General features: G+C 35.0%; 1 protein-coding gene across 3 annotated transcripts in view; it reads left to right on the forward strand.

The window, feature by feature from the left end:
* The window catches only part of LOC149577531 (defensin-like protein), a 250,124-nt gene that overhangs the window by 121,684 nt on the left and 104,501 nt on the right, over window positions 1-23,939 (forward strand). The window contains exons 3-5 of one of the 3 annotated variants that reach the window (XM_089824265.1): window positions 6,101-6,204; window positions 16,742-16,780; window positions 19,016-19,318. In XM_089824265.1, the coding sequence (XP_089680391.1) occupies window positions 6,101-6,204; window positions 16,742-16,780; window positions 19,016-19,069 (197 nt within the window). In that variant the 3' untranslated portion in view covers window positions 19,070-19,318. Of the gene's footprint in view, window positions 1-6,100; window positions 6,205-16,741; window positions 16,781-19,015; window positions 19,319-23,939 lie in introns of those variants that run through there. The other 2 variants (XM_089824254.1, XM_089824261.1) reach the window with 2 other exon arrangements.

Raw genomic sequence — 23,939 nt, forward strand, 5'->3', positions numbered from 1 at the left:
TTTATAGCAAAGTTAATGGCATTATAGGTTAATTTCTCTTGGGCATCTACATAATTGCAAGCATTTTGTTATTGTGGGCATCTACATGGACGGTAATAGCACATATGCAACATCTTCAATGACACTTCATTATTATAAGCCTTAAGAGAAAGTATTAACATCCTAACACATATGTAAGGCTTACGTTATAGTTGACCAAATGTGATCAATGAGTGGTTTGTTCATGGCATGTGTGTTGTTGAGAAGGAAGTGTAATTGAAGATGTTGCATATGTGCTATTAAGGCTTTTGTGCTTTTGCTAGTCGATGTTATGTCAATGTTGAAATCTCCAACAATCTATGTATTTATATTGTTATCTATTGTGTTTGTGATATTGTCCAATGCTTTCTTAATTTCTAGTATGGGAGAATTTGGTCGTGCATAGATGTTTGAAATGTTGAATATATTGTTTAAACACCATAGAACTCCATCAAATTACTCTGATTAATTCAGATGTTTTTGTGTTGGAGCCTTACAAATCATGAATCATCCTTTTTTTCCTACAATTGGTTCATGAATTCAACTAGCAATTTTCCTTTTTATCTAATTCTTTTTATTATTATTGCAATATGGTATTACATATGGTCAATTTTGTTATTGTAAGCCTTAATAGCACATATGCAACATCTTCAATTACACTTCCTTCTCAACAACACACATGCCATGAACAAACTACTCATTGATCACATTTGGTCATTTTTATAGAAAAATCGATGTAGATGCCCACAATAACAAAATGCTTACAATTATGGCTAAAAAATGACTCTATATTAGATTTGTTTTCGTAGATAAATCCATATTTATCTGCAATTATTTTTCCCATATTGGGTTTCCACGTTAAATCTGGTGTCTCTTGTGTTGATTTTATTTAACCTTTGCATGCATATTAATAATTATGAATGCTAGGTGATTAGTAACTAGTTAATCTACCGAGTTACAACAATCTTACAGTGTTTACCGAGTATCAACAGTAAATAGATCTTTAAGACATCTAAGGGATCTGTGGATTTGTTTTTGTGGTAACTGATTCACCCCCCCACCCCTCTCAGTTACTCCATCTATAATTCCAACACTATCACCATCTAAAGTGGAATTTCTTCCACACCATGTGCAAATAAGGTACAAACTCGTAGGTGTCTCATAAGCCAATTGTTACGCAAAGTAAGCTTGAATAAAGTGTGATTAGTGAATATTTACTTAATCCAACACTCCCTTAAGTAAAACTTAGGAGAATGCACATAAACTCACAATGTAAGATGGATGTCAACTACTAGGCCATTTTAGGTACCCATGTACAATGCAAGAATCTATCATAAAGTGGAAATATGCATTAAATAACAACTGGTGCTGAGATTTCCTCTGAACAAGGGAAACATTTGCACAACTTTGATCATTACAATAAATTACAGTTGGCTCCCATGTCTGACCAATCAAGGAGCTTCTGAAGCCACACTGCTTCACAAGCTTGCTGATCCTCTGCAAAGGAATTTGCATTCTCCCTCTGCTGCTCAGGCTTCCTTTGAATTTTCTTATGCCTAAAGAAATCCTCCCTCTTCGGCTTATTCGTCTTGTCTCGAGTACACTGCATCTTATAATAAGTAGGAAGAGGCTTGGGCATAAAGTTAAATCCTCCAAACTCGCTCCCCTAGCACATCTCTTCTAGGGTAGAGAATATATCAACACATAACAGGGCAAGATGCTGAAGGCCATGCCTTCATTGTGCTATAAATAATTCCGAACTTGAGACTTCCTCTTAGTCCCATACACAGGCTCATTCATGGGCAGCAACACCATTTTGTTATTGCTGGCCAGTATCATATTTGAAATACCTACATGACCATTCAGTCATTCATAATGATCATCATAAGCTGGATGTCCATGGCTTGGAAAGTCATAGGGTACTGGTCTTTCTCTATATAATATGCAGGGCCACAACAGACATAGCAGTCACTTCCCCCTACCAATAGAAGTATCACTATCATATCCTCATTTATTGCATAACAAGCACTCTAAAATTCATCATGACTATCAGCACCACAGTCTCTTTCACCATACTGACCACCATTGTAGCAGTTGTCATAGCAGTCTTCAAAAAACATCTCCATGGCAATACATTCTCTTGCCCAATGCCCTATCTCTTTGGGACGGCTGCGATAGAAAAAAATTGTTACCTATAAGTTAATCATATAGATACATGCAACTAAGCTAATCCAGACACAAATTATACAAGTTCTGAAGATGTGGTTACTGACAGGTAATACTTAGTTTAGAAGAGAAAAAAAATTAGGAATCTTAATTCAAGAGATAATCTAAATTCTTCAATAGTGCTGATACTTATCTCTCAAATTTTAATAGTTACGGTTCTCAGCTAATCATTTGTAGTCATCCCAATAGATCCAGCTAGCAATGGAGAGTCAATTAACATGTGGAGAATATCCCCATTGGTCATTACAAGCCCTTTGCCAATGAAGTCCGACACGCCTCTCTGCTGCAGAAAATCATGACCTCTTCCAACAGAAATGTAAAATCCTACAAACTGAGACAAAATATGTAGAAGCTACCGTATCGCAATCACGCTTGCTTTCACTGGTTAATGCCAACTCAAGAAAAACAATTTTCTCTGCATGAGACAATCTGCTTATCCCAGACAAACTCTATATTGACGAATGAACCTTCAGGAAGAATCCATTGAATAATCAAGGCTCCACAATATACCCATAAACAAATATTAGGTCTATCAGGTTGATTTCAATCTATATCAAGCAGCTTATCCCTTGGAGTAACCATCCAACTCAGAACTGGCTCTCAAATATTGCAGACATGATATGGGGATGCCTCCTGTTAACTGTCCATGGGATTTGCTACAAACAAGTGATGCTGCTACAGAAAGAAGACTGTGGAGACTAACTGGTGAAGGGAAGTGATGTGGCTACAGAAAGAAGACTGTGGATACAAACTGCTGAAGATTTCCCTTCCAGTAATTTGACAAACTTAGCAATGTAATCCAGATACATATAGTTCCTCAATCTGCAGGTGAGGTGGCCAGAATCTCAATTTGCAATCACCAGGACTGATGCAGCGATCAGAGCCAGATGGCTCCATAGACGGCTTCTATCTGATCTCCAACTTTTCAATTTGCATCTACAGATTTCCCAGCAACATGAAATCCATGCTAGAGAAAGAAACAGTTCTCATCCCGAAACACCTTCAGTGATAACAATGTACTTATTATCCTGAAAACTTTCTTTGTATCTCCAATTCGACTGAAATTAGTGGGCAATGAAACCACCAAATGTATAATGTCTTCAGTCAGGACTCAGAAATAATATTCTTGACTCCAAAGATACAACTACTACAAGACACCTGACTCAGACTCTGAAAAAATGGTAATGCCAATATATTTACAATCTTCAGTATCACCAATATTACCCTGTCAAGATTCAGGCTAGGCACATGATGGGGACCTCTTCTTTCAATGTGACGAATCCAGAGGCTTCATCAAATGGTTAGATAATTCCAAAAGAGAAAAGGTGAAGCAAATATTGATATTCTTATTGCCCAACACTAAAACCCAGACCGACGAGATTTAAGAACAATTAGCAGAAAAATCAAGGCTTCCACTTAGCTGATAGACAAAATCGACCAACTCGGCATATGAAATATAGTTGGGTCAATACTAAATAGAGTGACTTGTATTGGCACTCGACAACCACTTTCTAAAAAGATTAGGAAAGTTAAGGAACCAAGGATGCCCTTGCATCATACTTCTAGGGTAAATAGAAAAGATGTCAGATGCTCTTGCATCAGATAGTATGCACTCGGGTGATACTTTGATGCCTTGCTTGAACTGGGTGCTCAGTTCATACTGAGAACTCAGCGAACACTGCTAGCTCAGTTCATACTGATGATGCCTGTCCCATATGATAGTGTTCGGTTAATACTGGGAACTAGGATACTTGGTTTCTCGGGCTACACTGAAACATGCTGACTGAAGGAAAGCTTGGTTGCAGTATTAACCGACCTTCCTGAATGACGTAAGTGTTTTGTCACTAATTGACAAGATGTCTTACCATAGGGTCAACAGAAAGGTGACTCTTTAGTCACTTGAACTGAGTGACTTCTCAGTGCCATTATTGACTGGGAATGTGAAATAATAACCACATCAAAGATTGAACTGACTGAGCATATTAATCGCAGAAGAGTAATGGAAGATGATCAGCTGACTAGAATAATTTGTCACCAAATAACACTTAATGATTAAGGAAGAATCAGCAACCTGTGAACAATGACAATCTCAGACATGGAAGAAGGATAGCTCCTGCAGCTACAAATCACCAGCAGAAAGGCCTCTATTCTTTGAGGTGGTTTCACCTAGGAATCACAGTTTTGTCGAAAAGATTGAAACTTGTTTTCAGAATTTCAATACAGCTGCTACATTACTGTTTTCAACATCAGCAATTATTATATTTGTAACAGCATTTTATAATATGGTTTTAGTGTTGATTCCATTGCATCCATTAGTATATTTCCGTGTTGCTTGGATTTGTCTCACCTAGGTAGTTTTATCCCTGTTCAGCTCACCGTTGCACTAAAATTGTGAGTTATATCTTTGCTGTTGTGTCCAGTTACCTATGTTATATTAAACAGTGTATGCATGCGGGTTTCAGCTATAATTTTCCTGTTTATATTAGTTTATAACTACACAACTTTCTGCAATAATCATGATGTACATGTGCAAAGGGTTTGATAATAATTATTAGTGTTTAGTTGATGTTGGTCAGTTCCATATATATTAAGGCATTGCATAGATAGTAATCTCAAAAAATTGCAGGGGTTTATAAACATATTGAAAAACGGATATAAAATGGGGCTTGAGGGTAATACCCTTGTTGTGATAGGGGGCTTGAAGGGGCATTGCTCTTGGCATCAAGGGATAATTAAGAATTTTGTGACCGCATGACCTTTCATTCCATTCGGTCAAATGTTTAAAGAGAAACCCAGGTCAAAAGCTTCAAAAAATGAGTTTTCTTTTGGGGAAGAAATGACTTATGGATTGCAACCAAGTTTTTGGGATTTTTTAAACCAAAAAATCACCAATAATTTGCTATTGAGTTATTTGGCATTCTTGCAAGCCTAAATTACTCCCGAGTACGAGTCATGAGTTTCCTATGAGTTTCTGAACTATAAGCTGCTAAACTATAATCTGAGGGTTAGATGATTTTCCCTGCAGCTTTGTATTGAGTGGTAACTACACATTCCTGTAACTACAGAAGCCTCCCTTAAGGTTTTTCAGCTAGTCCTCATCTGTGAAATTTAAAATATTCTTTTTGTCCATTATTCCATATTGGAAAATTTACTTGTATGGAACTATATTTTAATGTTTCATTTGGAACCGTAGGTGTAGGTGGATTGGGAAGTTAGAGTTTTCTCATTAGTTTTAAAGTCAAAACCTAGTGGCATAAAATCTGAAGAAAATTAGGGTAAATGCAATAGTGGGGCATTAGATGTATCCAAGTACCATAATAAAATTGATATAATGTTCTTCACCTTGTCACAATTTGTAGAATGATTTAATATTTGTATTTCTGATACATGGGTTCGGTTGGCATTTCTATTTTACTAAATACTAGTTCTGTCTTTGTTACAGAGATTTTTTCTTTTGATTGTATCCTGCAGTCAGCTCAGTTTAGAGTGCTTACGACTATGTAAAACATTATTTTAATGTACAACATTCTTGTGACTCTCTTACTTCAAGATGATGCAAACTAAATGTCCTTTGTGTACCATGCCACTCATCATATGTGTGCTCTTTCAGTCGAGTTTTTTTGTTTTTGATTTGGTAGATTCATAGTAAATTATAAGGCTGAAAACATGAGATTTACTGTTAAGAGGTGTAATTTGGCTGCTTCGTTATGATAATCACTTGATTATCTTAAAAAATTAAAAAACCTCTCTTTCTTTCTTAAAAAGAAAATGGGAATCTATTACTTTTTGATGCATATGTTTCAGTCTCTGTTATGAACGTACTGTGAAATTATGTTCACCTGGATTGTTTACTCAGGTTTAAATGACTGCGATGAAATTTGTTACAAGGATCCTGTTATCAAGGATCATCAGTGGAGTGCTTACATTGACAGGTCGCCGGGACAAGATGACAACTCTGCGGTCTTTATCTTTTTACCTTGTTTTGTTCATCTAATTTCTTATAATGGTTCCTCCTTGACTTTATTCTATTTTAATTTTGTATTGAATTTGATAAAGAGTACTTGAATTAAACCAAACAAATTATCTTATGATTAATTTAGCTACATTTTGAGATTTTGAGTACTGTGAAAGATTAGCTTCCCATCCAATGTTATTTTGCTAGGTTTTGCGATGGGATTTTTATGTGGCTTGCTTTGCTCTATGGTTTGTTACAACTTATTTAATTTGGCCAGGGACTATCATATTAACCCGTTGGCAAATTTTTTTTAGTCGTTTCTTAACTATACCGTTCTCTTGAATTCTAGTGCACATGTTTTACTGCTTTATTCAGATGGATACTCTACATCATATCTCTTGGAGTTCTCTGTTTGTTCATCTGATTCGTGTTTACCCTACTGGAAAGCCATCTGCTAGTAACTTCTAAGAGGCTAACAAGAAGGCAGTTGAGCTAAAAATTGCCTGGGTAACTTTAATAATGGTATTGAAACATCCGAGAATTGCATGGTTTTGATGGGCTTCTTAGTCAACAGTTATGTAAAGATGCAATCGATTTTTTTATGACTGCAAATTCTAGATTTTTTAAAAACAAAACACACTTATACAGATGCATATGTTAGTTGATTCCAATTCTAGCAGCTTGAATGAGCAAAGCCTACAAACCAGCAATCATATGACATTGGATTCATACATATACAACAGTGGAGCATCATATGATTGTGATGAGGCAAGGTTTCCTTCTTAGTATATGGTTACACAATAGAGGAAGCACATCTTCATCTTATCCGGGCAAGTTATCGGGTATGCCTGTTGGGTGGATATTTTACAACTGACATTTTTGGGGTCAATTGCAAAATGGTGGTTCCAGCCATAGTGTGTGAGACAGTCTTCTAATTATAAGGGAAGACTCACCCTATCTTTTATTGAAAACAACCTATACTAAACCAACACCTAAGATTATGTACAGTAAGCTAATTCCCAGGGCGTTATACTCACCATATTCTCTTTCTTCGGAATAGGTGGTCTTCTTTTGTCATATTCTCCTATTTCAAAATACATGATTCTTTCTTAAAACCAGCTTTTAAGTCCAATTTGGCAAAGTTAATAACAAGAAGCTCATGGAAGCTCAAAGTCTTCCCATTTCTTCTTCCATGAACTTAGGAAGAAAGATGAAAAAATACATGTGGCTCAAAGTCTCCAACATGTATTTCAGCTTGTGGGGACAAATGCAGAAAAACAAAGCAATACAAAGGATGCAAGCTATTACCTTGGTTGAGTGTTCTATCCTAATCTCAGATGTGATAAGTAGCTAAAAGTCGACAAGCTCAAACTTGAAGGCCTAACTACAACTCTAAACACAATCAGCAGCTCAACCTTTGCAAGATTGAACTCTTTAACAACACAATGCTCACAATCAATCTTTAAAAAATGTAACACATAACACCTTGAATTGACACAAATTTGGAAAGCAATTTCTGTCTTTGATTGAAAGCAGTTTTATTTACATCTCTGAGCATTCAATGAAGCACCCTCCTATAAATAGGTGACAGGTTGAGAGAAAAAGGTGGGAGAAGTCCAACTAAGTAAGACTTTTTCCACAACTAACTATTTGCAGCTGACTTATTGAACATTGCAAGCCTTATTGTATTTTGGCTAGCAATGTGATTACACGTTACAACTTTGCAAGCGATATGACCACTTGTAATTACAATTTTTGACATTACATTTAATTTGTCCAATTTAAATTACAAGTGCATAATTAAAACTAGTCTAAGAGTCTAAAGACATGATTCTTTACATCATCATCTATTGGTGAGATCTTCATGTTGGTAGAAGACACTAACACTTGAAACTTTGAGTTTGGTGAAGCCATTTGTCTAAGGACTGCCAACTTGCATGTTTGATTATTCTTCACCACAGTGGTCTCTATTGGAAGAGCATCATTTCAACATTTTGCATGTTCAATTATTCTTCACTGATGGAACCTTAATTTTTTGCAGAAAACATGGGCATTTATTAGAGAAAAAGTTTGATGAATGTATTGAATTTAGACCTTGTTGATATACACTTGAACCTATATTGAAACTCTAGAATGAATAGAACACTGGGTTTGGAGAAATAAATTATATCTGTCACACATGGTTGCAAAAGCTGAATGAGAAGAGCAAGAATTTTTAAACTGCAGTCCAACTATGGATATCAAAAAGAAGCATTAAAACAAGAGGGTGACTGTTCTTATAACAAAATAGCCACTAGAAGTTGCAGGGGTTACAGTAAAGGAATGGATTGTGAGATACGAGAAGTGAGAAATTATATGGTACCTTACAAAATATTATATGATATTTTTTCTTTTGCAGATGGTTTTGATTGTCTTCTCATACTTCGTGGAACACTTGGAGGAATTGGAACTGGTCTTGTTATTCCTATCTACATGCTATTATTCTCTAAAATCGTGAACCAAATAGAGGTTAAAACAGATACAATGCCTCAGTGTGCCTTGTAAATGGTTTACCTTAGGATGGATAGAGATATCATGTTGGATGTATGCTGCAGAGAGACAAACTACAATGATGTAATGTAAACACCTAGAATCCACGTTGAAGTAGGATATGACATTGTCTGATACACAGATTAGGACTGGAACTATTGTTGACAGCCATTCTACAGATTTTTTCTTATCCAAAAATATCTCAGTGATGAAGATGGCTAGCTCTGTGTCCCATCGATCAGCAGTTTTTTCTGGGTTTTTTATATCACTAAATATCAATGGAGGTGGTGAAATGGAAGACATGTCTAACTGTACTCAGAAGTTTATATCTGCACTTTTGTTGTCGTATTGACCCATTGGAATTTCCTACTACAACATCAATGCAAATGGAATGTTGAGAAAGATTTAACAGTTTTGGGAAATAGAAATTTTATCCAAGGAAATTCATGTTGCCAGATTTAGGAGAAACCTGTAACAAGTATAAAGCTATGTTACACACTGAAGATGATTCTGGAACGATGATAACCGTTAAGATGAGTATGCATATATCTGGAAGAGTTGACCAGTAGCAAACTCAGGAATATGCATATCATGAAGATGTGCCAGATTTTTTAGAAAAAAAAAAAGCATAGCACTTGCAGAGAGCCCAGGAACCACAAATTTGGAAAGAGCTACAGATTTTAAATAGCACCAAGTTGAACTCCTACACCAAGTATTGGCAGTAAATGACTTAAGTCACGCTCAGAACGCATATGTTAAAGGGTCCATCATCTCAAATTTCTTCTACCTACATACAACACACTTGAGACATTGCTGAAACTTCAGACCTGAAGGGACTGGAAGCTGTCCAAACACAGTGGAAGCCCTGATTTTCATCCGTTCGATCATTTTGTTGGCACAAATAGGATGTGCATATAACTATCGCCGGCAGATGAGATGCTTATGTTGAATTGTACAGTGCGTGCTTTTAAAAGCTTTGTGATGGATTCAAACCAATTCTCCTTATTCGGTAATGGCCAGATATGAATAAAAATGTGGCAGCAAGTAAAAATGCTTGTATCACCATCGGTCTCAAAACGATGTAGCAAATACGATGAGTCGCATTGAAAGAAACCACATCATGATAGAGAGCAAGGAACGCTACCAGTATGGAAGTTAATAAAAAATCTTGTGAGATATTTTCATCGGGAGTAGTCTCTTATGTGGAATACCAAAACGTTCAGTCGATTTCCACTTGCGTGAGGAGTTTCAGTTGAAAGTCTGAGAAAACCCGTTGACTTTAGCGTGGTATGGCAGGCAGAATTTGGGACGGCTCCATACAGGTGATATCCAGTATTATAGCCGAAAAATTTATTTTCCATTCGATACATTATAAAATCATTACCAAAAGGAGAATCACACATATAACACAAGAAACCAAAGTGATTAAGCAGCAAATTAATCTTCAGTTACAGTTTATTGAGATAGCATAAATGTTTGAAAGGGTTCGGGGAGCAATTATAAAGTGGTCCGATGCAATGAAAGTTAATAATCTTACAAATTAAAATTTGGTTATGTGCCGGCAATTTTAAAATAAATCTGAAGAGGTGTGATTTAATGTTTCCAAATAAAATGATTTTTCATTTGAAAAGTCACGCCTCCTTATATCTAAAATATAAATAAGGGGCAAGCTATTTGTAAAAGGGACATATAGGAACATTCATTCAGATATTGAGAGGAGGCATTTTATATTTATATTTTATTGTGAGGAGGAATAAGGGTTCAATATGATTTTATAATAAAATTCCATTATTTTATTATTATAAAATTATTTTATTTTAATAATAAAATAAAAATGTTCTTTGTTTATTATTAACGGCATAGAGATTTAAACTGAGGGGAATCGTCCTTCATAGTTATATTTTAAAATTCTGTGTATGATTTTGTTATCAGATAAGTGGACATGGTCAATTAAGCATTTTAAATTTGATCATCATAGGTGTTGTGAAATATTTAATTGTTTCCACAGCTGTGTCCAGTTTGTCTCAGTAGAGTTAAAATTCACTCTGGACTAATTTAAGATTGCATCATAATTGGTCTGTCGCATCTAGATTATCAAAATTATTGGCAGTACAAGTGCATTGAACATTATGAAGTTGTATGTAAAAATTCTCTGAAGTTGACTCTATCGCCCGGATGAGCAAAGGCACTGGTCTTTTTGTTGAAATCAGAAAATCAATATAGTCCTCCTGCAAGCATCAATTCCATTATTTACAAAATTTATACAAAACATTCAATCATCAAGTATTCAGCATCCAGTTTCAGTTTCATTCTTATTGAGTTCAAGGACCTTGCCAATCGAGGAACTCGCAAAGTTTAAATTCGCTATAGAAAACCCTTGAATTGAGTAGTCAGTGTTCAAGGTGAAGGTTTACCCGCTTGGGTGTAGCGGAGCCCAAAGTGCAGGGGAATCAAGAAGTATTCCCGTTCGTTGGCCAGAACTGATTGAGAAGTCCTATCGGAGAAGTGGCAGGCTCTTGGATTTCCAATCTGCGGTTTTGGGAACCAACATTCACCACAATGGTCTCTTTTGGAAGAGCATTCTAATGTTCCCAAATATTGATGTCCCTTATCCAACAACTTATGTGGCTCTGTCATGTTGCTATATCTTGTTTTGAGTCGTTCTCTAGTGTTGGAGTCTGCTTAGAAAATAAGGCCTATGCGTTGATTTGGCAGGTCTTGTGTGCAAACATGGTTGACAAAGGAAGGAATAAAGAGGTGCAAAAATGGGGTCACAAGTGAATCCCAGATTTTGAGGACTGCATTACAAGAGTGGAAAGTCATAAGAATTTACTTGCAATTGGGGAACATGAAAATGTATTGCATATGTGCAGTTCAAATATACAGATTTGTACTTGTAATTGGGTCCTAGAGACTTTCCAATTGATTTGAAGCGCAGTTGAGGTTTAATTCGGGTTTTTAATGCATCAGCGCAAGGTTAGGAAAAACATTATATTTAATAAGTGTAAAATACACAACACAAGGCTGCATGTCGGGTTTTGGAGGACATACTACAGCTCCTCAAATCTGGAAATGCATTTGATTTTTTACTTTGTTTATAAACCAGAACTTAGAATCATGCATAGCTCTCCACAAATGACTTACAGATGGAAGTTCACAACACATATAGAAAGGGGATGCGGTAGGGTGAACTATATGATGTAAAAAGTGAATTCTGATAATATAACTACCAGTTACTTGTACTGCTATTCAGCTCTTGTAATGCATCCTAAGTATCGAAATACGGGTGATCTACTAAGGGAAACTGTGATCATCAAAAAATGTGGGTCCCAATCTATGTGAGCACACAAGGCTTTTGCAGCTTATAAACTCTAGGCATTGGGAAAAGCTTTCATGTAATCACAGGCTTTGAAGTAATGATGTATACACAATACTCTCCATGCTTGGAAAATACTGTAGATGTATGGAGCTGTTGTGCCTGTGTTTTGTAGACTAAAAATTTCAATGCAAGGTGTTTTGAGAGAGACAAACATGGGGAAAAAGGACATTAGAAATGAAACAAAATACCTATCAAAAACAATGAAAGACAATAAGAAAAACCAATGAATCCAAAAGAAAAAGCAAGAAAACTCTACATACATATAGCAGAAATGAACCAAACCTGGAGAAAAAATGCAAGAAAAATGCCTTGGAAAATGCAATCAAAGACGCCATATGTAGCTTGTAGATGCTTCCAGGTGTATAGGAGTAAAAAATGTGCCCTAAAAAAGTTGAATAATGCCTTCAAGATAGGAGCAAACAAGAAAAAAATGAGCTCATAATCTCTTGTACAGGCTCACAAAGTCATTTGTGTTGATAATTGTTCAAAAAGATAAGTTAGAATTAGAGTTCAAGTTGGACTCTCCTTGAAGAAAATAGAGTTCAAGTAGGACTCTAGTTTATCCACCTAACTAATTAAAGTAGACACCTAGAAGTAGAGTTCAAATTGGACTCTACTTGGAAGAAGTAGAGTTCAAGTAGGACTCTTCTTTATGAAAGTAGACTTCAAGTAGGGCTCTACTTTGTGGAAGTAGATTTCATGTAGGACTTTACTTTATCCAACTGTTGTTATTAAAGGAAGCTAAGGGTTAGAATAAATTTTAATTATCTTTTGCAAGGACATTGAGAGAGAGAAAATTAGAGAATAGATTTCTGATTTTCAACAAGGTAGAGAAAAGTGAAAGTTTACAATGGTTAATAGTAAAGGAGAAGGTAGTAGTATCAAGTATATTCCAGGTTTGATGTTTTGTTTGTAAGTTGTTTAAGAGCCATTTCCCCATGTAAAGGGAGCTCTTGTAAGTTCCAAAGTTATTTTGAATGGTGAATTGATTGAAGAGCATATGACCTGTGCATTGTTATGTTTTTCTATTCAAGTTTTCCGTTGATTCATTTTGTTAGTTAAATCTACTAGGGTAAATCTAGATCTGATCTATTTACCTAGATATTGGATTTAAAAATTTGATAGTTGGAAGAATCACAATTCAACTATCAATTTCATTAAACAATAAATGACGTTCCAATTGTTAAATCCTAACATAAATAATCCTACAGGTCTGACAGTACAGACTCTCCTAAAAGATAATATATCTTAAGAATGGCATTTGATATTTATACCTATTTATCCTATAGTTGCCGGCTATCTTCTTAGAGGTGCCTTTGTTAGTATTTGACTAAACTAGTGATTAGTTAGTTAAGTTCTAAACTAAAGTTCCTAGAAGACACCGACTTAGGAAGAGGTTTTATTAATGTCATTTGAAGGGTTATACTCCTTGAAGGATACACCCTCTAGCAAGGTATATAATCGGTTGTGGATGTAGAATTAGAGAACACATAAAAATACAATAGTCTGCTCCTCTATGCATTTCATTTCCAGCAATTGATAAGTCTGCAAAATTATATATTTTCAGATCAGAATAAAACAGTGGATTTATATTCAAGTTTATTTATACTTCCAGTCAACACACTGAATATTTAGTATATTAAAGAAGTTCACTCTCAGCCAAAATGGGTTCTGATTTTAAGTCTGATTCAAGACTCAGAATTTGCAGAACTGTACACCAATTTCATGCGGGTTCTGAAAAATGCAGGGCCAATTTAGGTTTTGTTTCTCAACTTACAAGTCAATGTGAATAATGAATCACAAATCTTTGTATTAGAATTTTAAGACTTCTTACAAGTTAGGGTAGGCATTTACAAATAGAAGACATTACTTATAATGGCGAAGTTGAAAGTTGTCCATTAAAAAAAATGATTTCTTTTTAAAACCCAAAAGCTAACTTTTATTTCGAAAGTGAAGACCCGTACTACAGATTCACTTAAACATAATGTTTTGATGCATTCGAGTTTTGGACGCACTATTACAAATAAACGGGAAGGCATATAATCTCTCTTGTAACAGGGAATCTAAGACATGACTACATGCAAATGATTTTAGAAAGCTCAAAAGCTCAAATACTTGACTCATATTTTGGGTGTTGGGACCCAAAATGCAAATATTAGGAAAGATCTCATTATGTTACAATAACACTTGGCTTAGAATTACCGACCCGATATAAAAACTGAAATACTTTGCATGTATGGAGAATATAACAAACTCCCTCTACAGGTTCAAAAAGATTTACCCATCATTGATTATATGGAGTTTCATCCAAAGCTACAAAACGGGAATGATGTGGCAAAGAAGAAGTACTACAAATTGGCCCATGATCTTACAAAAAATAGGTGCAAAAATTTGTATGAGAAGTTTTCAGCAGACAATGATCAACTTACAGGTGGTCTTGAAAAAGAAGAGCAGCCAACTATCATTGATTTGCAGCCTTCTCATAATCATGCATAAGATGTTAAACATGGTACAGGTCTTTTGATTGACAATATGGAGGTAGAGATTTCTTGTGGGGCTGCCTACACTAATATTCTTGATGAAAATGGTGATAATGCATTGGAGAAGACTGTCCAATCAGCCAATGATGAGGACTCAACATCTTTTGTGAGTGCTGATGGTGGTTTTGATTCAGACATATGGATTCTCCCTATGATGAATTTATTTTTGAAAACAATGCTGTCCCTCATTCTTTTTCACAGCTGGATATGAAAGATGACATTAATGATGTGGATATGTATAACAAAACATTTTCTCCCACCTCATTGCATTTGACTGATTTCATACACCTACTAGTTCACCTTATTTGGAAAGTCCAATGAAATTAAACCGAAAATAAGATTATTGCAGCTTTATCATGCTTTGATGACATATATGAGATGTTTGAAAAACACTTTTAGAAGGAATAGGAGGGGAAACAAAGGGGACTTAAAGAGGAATTTCAACAACTTTATAATAATCCAAAGAGTGAAAAGATGATTTCTTAATGTAATTTTATTTATTATATTTTAATGATAAATAAAAGCCTTTTGCTTTTTGATTATTCAAAAGGCATCAAGATTTAAATTACAATTGGTCTGTCCTTTATAATCATTTTAAAATTCTGTAAACAATTTAAATGTTAGATAAGAGGACAAAGTCAATAAGTATTTTAAATGTGATCATCATAGATATAGTGAAATATCAAATTGTTTTCGTATCTGCGTCCATTTTGTCTTCCTACCATAGGAGTTAAAGTTCAATCTGGACTAATTTAAGATTGCATATATATTTGATTTGTCACATTTTGTTTATTAAATTGTTGATAGTATAAGTGTATAGAATTTTATAAAGTTGTAATGATAATCTTCATTGTAGTTGACTCTGTTGTCCGAATAAGCAAAGGCACCTTTCTTTTGAATTTTTAAGTATTATTATTGGATTTAATTTTGAAGTCAAAAAATCTATATTTTCCTTCTTGCAAACATCAAATCAATCATTGACAACATTATACAAGACATTCAACACATTCAATTTCATTTTGGTCGAGTTTGAGGACCTTGCCAACTGGAGAACTCACAAAGCTTAAATTCATTATAGAAAAGCTTAAGATCAAGTGATCAGGTTTGGAGTGAAGGTTTACCCGTCTAGGTTTAGCGAAGCTTGAAGTGCAGGGGAATCGAAGTCCTTCCCCTTCATTGCCAGAACTGATTGTGGAATCCTATTGGAGAATTGGTAAACTCTTGGATTTCCAATCTATGGTTTGGGGAACCAACACATTCACCTGATATTTCTTACACATTTGTTAATATCTTCTGTATAGGTGAGTGAAACTTACTGTTGCTCTAGGAAAAAAACATCAGATTACCAGTTCTTATTGGATAAAGGGGGCCATTCTTTTGATAAATCTCAGCAAATTTGATTCGCAGTTGTATCCATAGGAGTAAGATCTACAACTATTGCATCCTTATTGGTCATTGAAGCTTACATTACAAGGCAGTAAACCAGATGTCTTTTTCACTGCTTTTAAAGCCATTAATCTTACTTTTTAAAGATGATTTTTCCTATTAATATTAATTTCTCACTGTAATCATTTACATGATTGATGCATGAAAATGTATAACTCTTTGTAGCCAATATGTTATGTCTGCTAACTATTGTGTTGCTTTATATTGTCATAGCTACTCTAAGAGGCAATGAGCCAGATGTCTTATTCAGTGCTTTGAACTCATTCATGTTATTATCCTAAAGTTGTGCTGTCCCATTGTTGTCAATTTGCCACCATAACCATGGATGTAGTAAATTGATGAAGGAATGCAGATGCTTGAAAATGAAACACTTTGTAGCCCATATTCTCTGCTCAATGCGACCTGTATATACGTATTTTCTCCCATTTTTATTTTCTGAATTCTATAAATGGATAAAATAAGTATTTATGGGAATGTTTTGAAAATCTTTTTATGCCTCCTTTTTTAACTTTTCTTCTTGTTAATCATGGCATTTCACCTTCTTATGTATGTTTAAAGAGTCTTATCTCAGAAATTCAATGAAATTTATGTTTGTGAGTTATGAGGTTTTGTTATGACATGCAACCTGTTTCTTTCCTGTGCTAACAGGAATGCTTCAATGCATGCATCGCTGGGTGTGCTTTTAAGGTTTGTATGGAGATCAGGAAATCAGTAGTTTTTATAAGACAATATTTTGTGCTATTATGATGAAATTATCGAAACAAATATATTGAAATCAATGCTATAATATTTATATTTGTAAATGTTGATAACTTAATTCATGTGCTTATCATCATTAGTTTGAGTGTATTGTCTTTTTAACATAACCTGGTCCTTATTTGCTCTTATGTAGTAGTTTGGATTACGCACGAATAAATGAAAGCAGCACATGCAATGTTTGGGATCAATTTGTTAGTACTGATACAATCCTAATGGGTACTAAGTAATTTTGAGCTGCATCATGAGTCAACTTTAATGTTGTACCATTAATGAGTGATAAAATCACCATTTGACCTTTAAAAGAAGCACGGCCTTATATTTAACACTATTCGATGATCACTAGTACTCTCAATGAAGACTATCTTTATTTGTAGTTCCATGCGTCTTTCATACTCCAAATGACTGTCCGTAGATCATCAAAGTTTTCGAAAGGTGGATCTTACGAAAAAAATGATGCACATGTTTGCGGTATGTAGATATCTTGGGATAATTTTAGACTAGATATTTGTTTTATGAATGAAATCATGGCTTTGAATGACTGATTTAGATATATCATTCACTCCAAGTTTCATGATTGATGAATACATAGCCTTGGATGACTGATTTATAATTGAGATGTTCGGCAATGCAACAAATTTCATGCATCCAAATTTTGTACCATTAAAAAGCTATATTTTTCTTCACCAATGTTGTTTGTGTTCCTACAATGGTAAGTTTAGGGGCCAGATACTGGTGTCTTTTGACAATACCTATTAAGGTGCTTTGTTCTTTATGTGGCTTGGTCTTGTGTCAAGGCTTTCTAGAAAACAATTGGCTATGGAAGGAACTTTTCCATTGAGAAATTTATGGAAGTGTGAGTGATGACGATGGCACAAATGACATGATCTAAGTTGAACCCAAAATTTTGCAAGAGCAAGGAACTTAGCTTATCAAAAACTCCGTAATCTGATATTTGAAGGTTTTCTTCAAAAGTCACAACGTCAAGGAAAAGATCTATTTTGAGATAATAGAATTTAGAAGTGAACTAATTGAAATGAATTGTATGCCTGTATCACATGGTAGGAAGCAATTTTTGGAATCATGTGGATCTAGCATAGCAACATTTAGTTGTTTTGCTTGAGAATATATTAATACCAAAATTGTGATTTGGCTAGTAAATGTATATATTGAGTTGTTGACAATATGATGTGTCTTAAAAGATATTTCCTTTTTTCGTCATTCTAAATGTTACATATTACTAACCATGCAGTCAGTTTGTGAAGGAGTGAGTTTGTGCATTGTATTTGTGACTAGCTTTCAATTCATCCCGTTAGTTTGCAATGTGCATTGATATAGTGAATGCCACTTTTGAGAACAATAATTGAATTTCCCCTTCAATATGTTCCAAGCGAGATTAACATAAGACATTGAAGAAACACTTTGGCAATTATTTTTTGTAATTCCAACAAGAACAAATATTGGGTTCAAATCAATCTATTTTTGCATCAAATCGGTGTATGTCGCCTTTTTAGATTAAAATTTCCTGGAGATTCATAGCCTATTTCTTATTTTCCATAGGCTGAGGGATAATGCTAGGGAATATAATAATATTATAAGTTGTCCTCAAAACTTCATCTTGTAAAAATGTAAAAAGGATGATTTATGTATTGTTATTGTAGTGTGCCTGATGAAATATTTAATTTTAGTGTTTTTGAACATCTTTGGAAGAAATATTAGCTAGGAAAAAAGTTAAAACTAAAAGGTGAATGTAAAGTTTAAGCAATGAACGTGGCACTGAAGAAACTTATAAGAGCATTGAGTGTTATTGTTATCCAACTCTATTCTAAAGCTTGAACATTTTGTTCATCACTGTGCTGAAGGATGGAAACCCTTTTGTGCAGAAATATAGAGGATGAAAACCCTCTCAGTTTCTAGTAGAGTTGATTCCATTTAAGAATCTATTTTTGTAGAAAGAATACAGTTAGTTCTGTTTTATTTTGGTGATTGAATATTTTACCGTTAACATATTGAATACCAGATTTGGATTATTCCGAAATATCATTTTATCAGTTATTGGCAAATCATGCTTATTTAATATTATTATTGGGTGTACTAATATTTGTTTCTCCTTCATCTTTGCTGGGAGTTGCCATCTTATTCTTCTTCCTATTTCATTTGAGGCAGGTTGCTGTACAATTTCGTAGTATTATTTACAACATATCTTGGACACAATCCTAGAAATGAGAACGGCAAATTGTATTGGGAGTTTATTGGCCATTATTATCTTCATCTCATGCCACTGTAAATAGTGGTATGCTGTATCCTTTCCAAAAGGGATTGTAATAATTTATAATATTGATTTTTGTATTCAAGCTGCTGCTGGAGCCTTTTCTCTGAATGGCTATACGGCATATTGGTTTCAAATATCATTATCAGAACTTGTAAGTGTATTGCAGTCTATTTCATATACAGTTACTGTTGATATCATTTTCAGAATATATGGCTTCTATAGCATCAATACATTTCTTGGCAAAGTAATGAGAATTGGAATCGTATCGGAATCGGCACGGCCGAATCGAATCGTGAATCAGGGGTGAATCGCCGGTGAATTGGCGATGAATCAGCAAATTTGAAAAAACCTTTTAAATGTAGAGATTTTAACAATTTAAGACTTATTTCATGCACCCTTTATTGAATATAACTTAAACACACTATAACATCATCAAATAGAAGTTAAAACTTAACATACATAAACATGAAACATAAAATCCATCACATACGTAACTATGTTATCATTATGTACTAAAATGTAAATTGTAGGCTAGCTGAAGTAAATAAAAATCAAATAATCATAATGATTCAAATCATAGAATGTATGTAAGATGAAATCATGAAGATCTATAAGACATCAAATCATAAATGTATGTATAAATCTAAGATGAAGATCCATGAAAGTTTGAAACGTATGTCTATCAATGATTCAGTATCACTGTCAATATCTATACAGTGTAAACAAAATATAAAAACAAGGCTCCAGCTCAAGCCTTTTCTTCTCTCTCACTTTTCCTCTCTTCTGCTCATGTTTAACAAATAGAAGGCCCTTTAGGGTTATAACAAAGAGAATAGGTCAAAAAGAAAGTAAAAAGAACAAGTTATTTTTTTTAAATTTACAACTCCATACTTTTCTGGCTGCAGGCGATGTCTTGCTGATTTTTTCATCCGATTCATGCAATTTTTTTGATGAATCGCCGATACCGGCGATTCATCCAAAAAAATCGGGTGTGGCAATTCCCAACTCCAAAAAAATCGCCCACCTTGAATCTTATTGCTGAATCGCCGATTCACGTGATTTTCGAGCGATTCTCGTTACTATGTTTCTTAGTGTTTTTGGTTTATTATATTGAGTTTATAAGATAAATATTTATGTTGTTATTTAGCATTTGTTTGTGTTATGTTGTTTATAAAATCATTACTAAGCTGATTGGCGAGAAGCTGAAGAACTGGCTTCCTACTATAATTTCTGATGAGCAACTGGGTGGGTGTTGTGGTAGGAAGACGAATCCTGGATTGGGTGGTAGTTGCTTCTGAAGCTATTCACTCTATGGCAATTTCTAAGGAAGAATCTATGTTCATCAGACTTGACATGGCCAAAGCTTATGATAGTGTTAAATGGCGCTTTTAGGATAAGATTCTCGTTGTCTTCGGTTTCAGTTCGGGTTGGGTTTGCTAGACTATGAGCTGTTTTATTTCCTCATCCTTCTTAGTTATTTTGAATGGGGAACCTTTGACATTATTTGATGCGTCCAGGACCCTTCCCCTATTTATTTATTATTATGGCTGAAGGATTGGGCAAATCTTTAAGTGAATTGGGGCGTTGGTTTTCCTAAGCCATCCTATCTCCAATTTGTGGGTGACACTGTTCTAGCTGGAGTTGCTCACATTCATAAACTTGAATCCTTTAGGTGGACGCTAGATATCTACTTGGTTGTTTCAGGGTAGAAAGTCAATGACCTCAAATCTTCGATCTATTTTTTAGTATGAAAAATCTAATTCAAAGCAAGATTGCTGGTATCTTGATGTTACGTATTGGATCTCTTCCCTTATTTTATCTGGGTCTTCCTAATTGTTGGGAGGCAACATAGGCCCCTCTAGTAGGTCTTTTTTGATAAACTGCATGAGAAGTTAATCATTGGACTCATTAGTGACTTTTTACTGTTGCTAGGGTTACTTTTCTTGAATTTGTGATTCAAGTTCATCTTATTTACAAGAAATTTGTTTAGTCAACTTGTGTGCATTTATTTAAAGAATTTGATGCTCTCTCACACCATTTTCTTTGGAGTGGTACTTTGTAGTCCTTCAAGTGGAATTTGGTTAATTGGGAGTTAGTGTGTCAACCTAAGCAAGAAGGTGGTTTTGGTCTTTGGCCTGCTATTTGGAATGAGCAAGCTCTGGTTGCCAAACTATATTGGCATTGGTGTAATAGTCAAGATCAACTTTAGGCTCAGATCCTCACACATAAGTACTGAAAATGTGTTGACCAAATGGTTTTTTCTTACTATCCTTTAGAAGACAAGATCTCTATGATTAAAGGCCTTTTTTGGGATCTACAATAGGGGCTTTGACGAACTTTTTTGTTTGGATTCATGGGATGGTAATCCTCCTCTGCTTTCCATGTATGTGGATTTGCAACCTTTTTGTTACACTTTTATAGTGGGTAGATGGGATAAGACATTCTTTATAAGTGTGAATGGAATTTGGGCCAGATTATAGGGTAGATGGGGGGACTCTAGGGAGTGGCCCCATGGTGGATTGGAGGAGCATCAAAATGAGTTGGCCCAAATTCTTGCCTTTGGAGTGTACAATTCCTTGGTTGCCTAGGAAGTCTTGGCCTAAGATAGTTTTTTGTCTGGTAGGTACTCTGCTTGTGTAGGATACGTAGAGCTTGCTAAACAGTTCCTTGGAGGTGTGGAAGTGACTTGGTGGAAGTGGGTTTGGAATAAATTTTCTTGGCCCAAATGCAATTTCTTTCTCTGGCTAGTAGCTCATAATTGATGTCTTGTGACTATTGAGTAGCCGAGATCACTGCAAATGTACTAACATTGCCAATTGTTATTGATGTGTTCCAAATGTAGATTTGGATCTCATATAAATATGAGAGGAGGAGAAGAGACACATGTCTAAGGTTTAATCATCATTTAATTCATATATTTAATAAAAATAATTTGTATAATATATATGCATGTATATGTATATATATGTTCGTATATATATATATATATTTATATATGTATAATGTATATATGTATTATATATTATAATCATAGTAACACGGAGACACGTCCCCCCCCCCCCCCCCCTCCCCTCGCCTTTTTGGCCCATATCTCGAAGACTTGGACGCATCGGGGACTTCTCTGTCCCCTCGTCCCTAGCAGCACCACCAGATTTCGCCACCTCTGTCGAGGATGGTGGACGTCCCGATGTTGACTATTTATGTTCAATGTTTGATGTTCCAATTCCATCTAATGTTCAAGTATTTACTCTTTTACATCCTTATGTCTTCTATTGCAATACACCTTTTCATAACTAGCATTTAAAGTACCATATGTTTATATATACACACCCCCTCCTATTCCCCACCACCTCCCGTCGTCCCCCCACCTTCCCCAAATGAAGGTGCCTCTATCCCCCCCTCCCGAGAACTTGTCCCCCTATCCCCTAGGGTGGGGTAACTATGATTATAATATATATTATTATTACATGAATATGTATATATAGGAAATGATGATTTACCAATAACAATAATGTATATCGAGTCAATCCGACTGAAGCTACAACTTTAACACTCCCTCTTAGCTAGGGAGGATTTGTAGAACACATTATGTTCTCAAGTATATGAAGAGATATCATCTCAGTATGATATTCAATTCACTATAAGGCTAAATTTCTCAATGCTCCCTGTTTAGGAAAAGAGAATTGAAGCAATTATAATTCAAAATTTGAACACCACTTTAAGTGTGGTCTATGACAGATTTAAGTTATGGTGTCTAGCAAGATTTGGCCCGAAGAACCATAACAATTGATTTTCATGGTGTTTGGCAAAATCCGGCCCGAAGAACCATGATAACACTTGCTTCAACACATTTTGGTGTTAGGAGATAGATCAACTATTGATTACATCGTCACCTTACAATAGCAACCTCACACATATGAAAGATCGTCACCTTTCATAACAAAATTGCAAAAATTTAATCTTTTTGTGACAACAACTTAATGAAGTCTGTTATGATACATTCGTTATTATGACTCTCAGCACTTTGGGACAACAACTTAATGAAGTTTGTCATGATAATAGGTCTACCATTTATAAGATTGTCATCTTACAATGATTACCTTCTGGTTATATATATCAATGAAAGATAGTCACCTTTATTACATATCATATGTGAAATAGTAACCACCATGGACAAAATTAGAGGGTGGTACAAATGCTTTCACCTCTATTCTCCCTCATAGAGAAGAATGCATTACAAGGAATTTCACATAGAACTTCTCCTCATAGAGAAGATATCATTTACAAAGGATTACAGCTCAAAATTCTCCCTCTAAACAATGATCCTAGGAAATCAGGTCCAGTAGTTGCTCCTTTAGAGACTCTTTTTCCCCAATAATTTGTTTCAGTCTCACTCTAAATCTGATATCAATCGTCCTCATGATGCACTCAAGAGTAGGCGCATCAAAATCATGCAGTCACACACATGTATTTCTAGACTCCCTCTGAGTATCAATCTTCTAAGCTCCTGCATTTGCCTTTGAAGAAGTGTCAAACTCCCTCTTAATGTAGAAGGATACTAATAATCTCAATCATCAAAGATATTTGCTTCAAGAGCCTCACTTTATCCAGTCTGATCATAACTTTCTTTGGAGTTACTGTCATAAGATTAAGTTTTGCACAATATGCCTAATGTACCAATCTTCTTTTCCTACAGGATTATCTTCAGACACAAAGGAAAAGATCAAGGAAAATAACTCATATAGTACATATAGAAATACAAATAAGAGAGAGACTGCAATGAGTAGATAAATGTAAAAGATAAGAATACTTATCTGC

Source organism: Cupressus sempervirens, chromosome 1 (assembly GCF_028749045.1).
Source record: "Cupressus sempervirens isolate cs-2001-9-10 chromosome 1, ASM2874904v1, whole genome shotgun sequence".
NCBI classification, from domain to species: domain Eukaryota; kingdom Viridiplantae; phylum Streptophyta; class Pinopsida; order Cupressales; family Cupressaceae; genus Cupressus; species Cupressus sempervirens.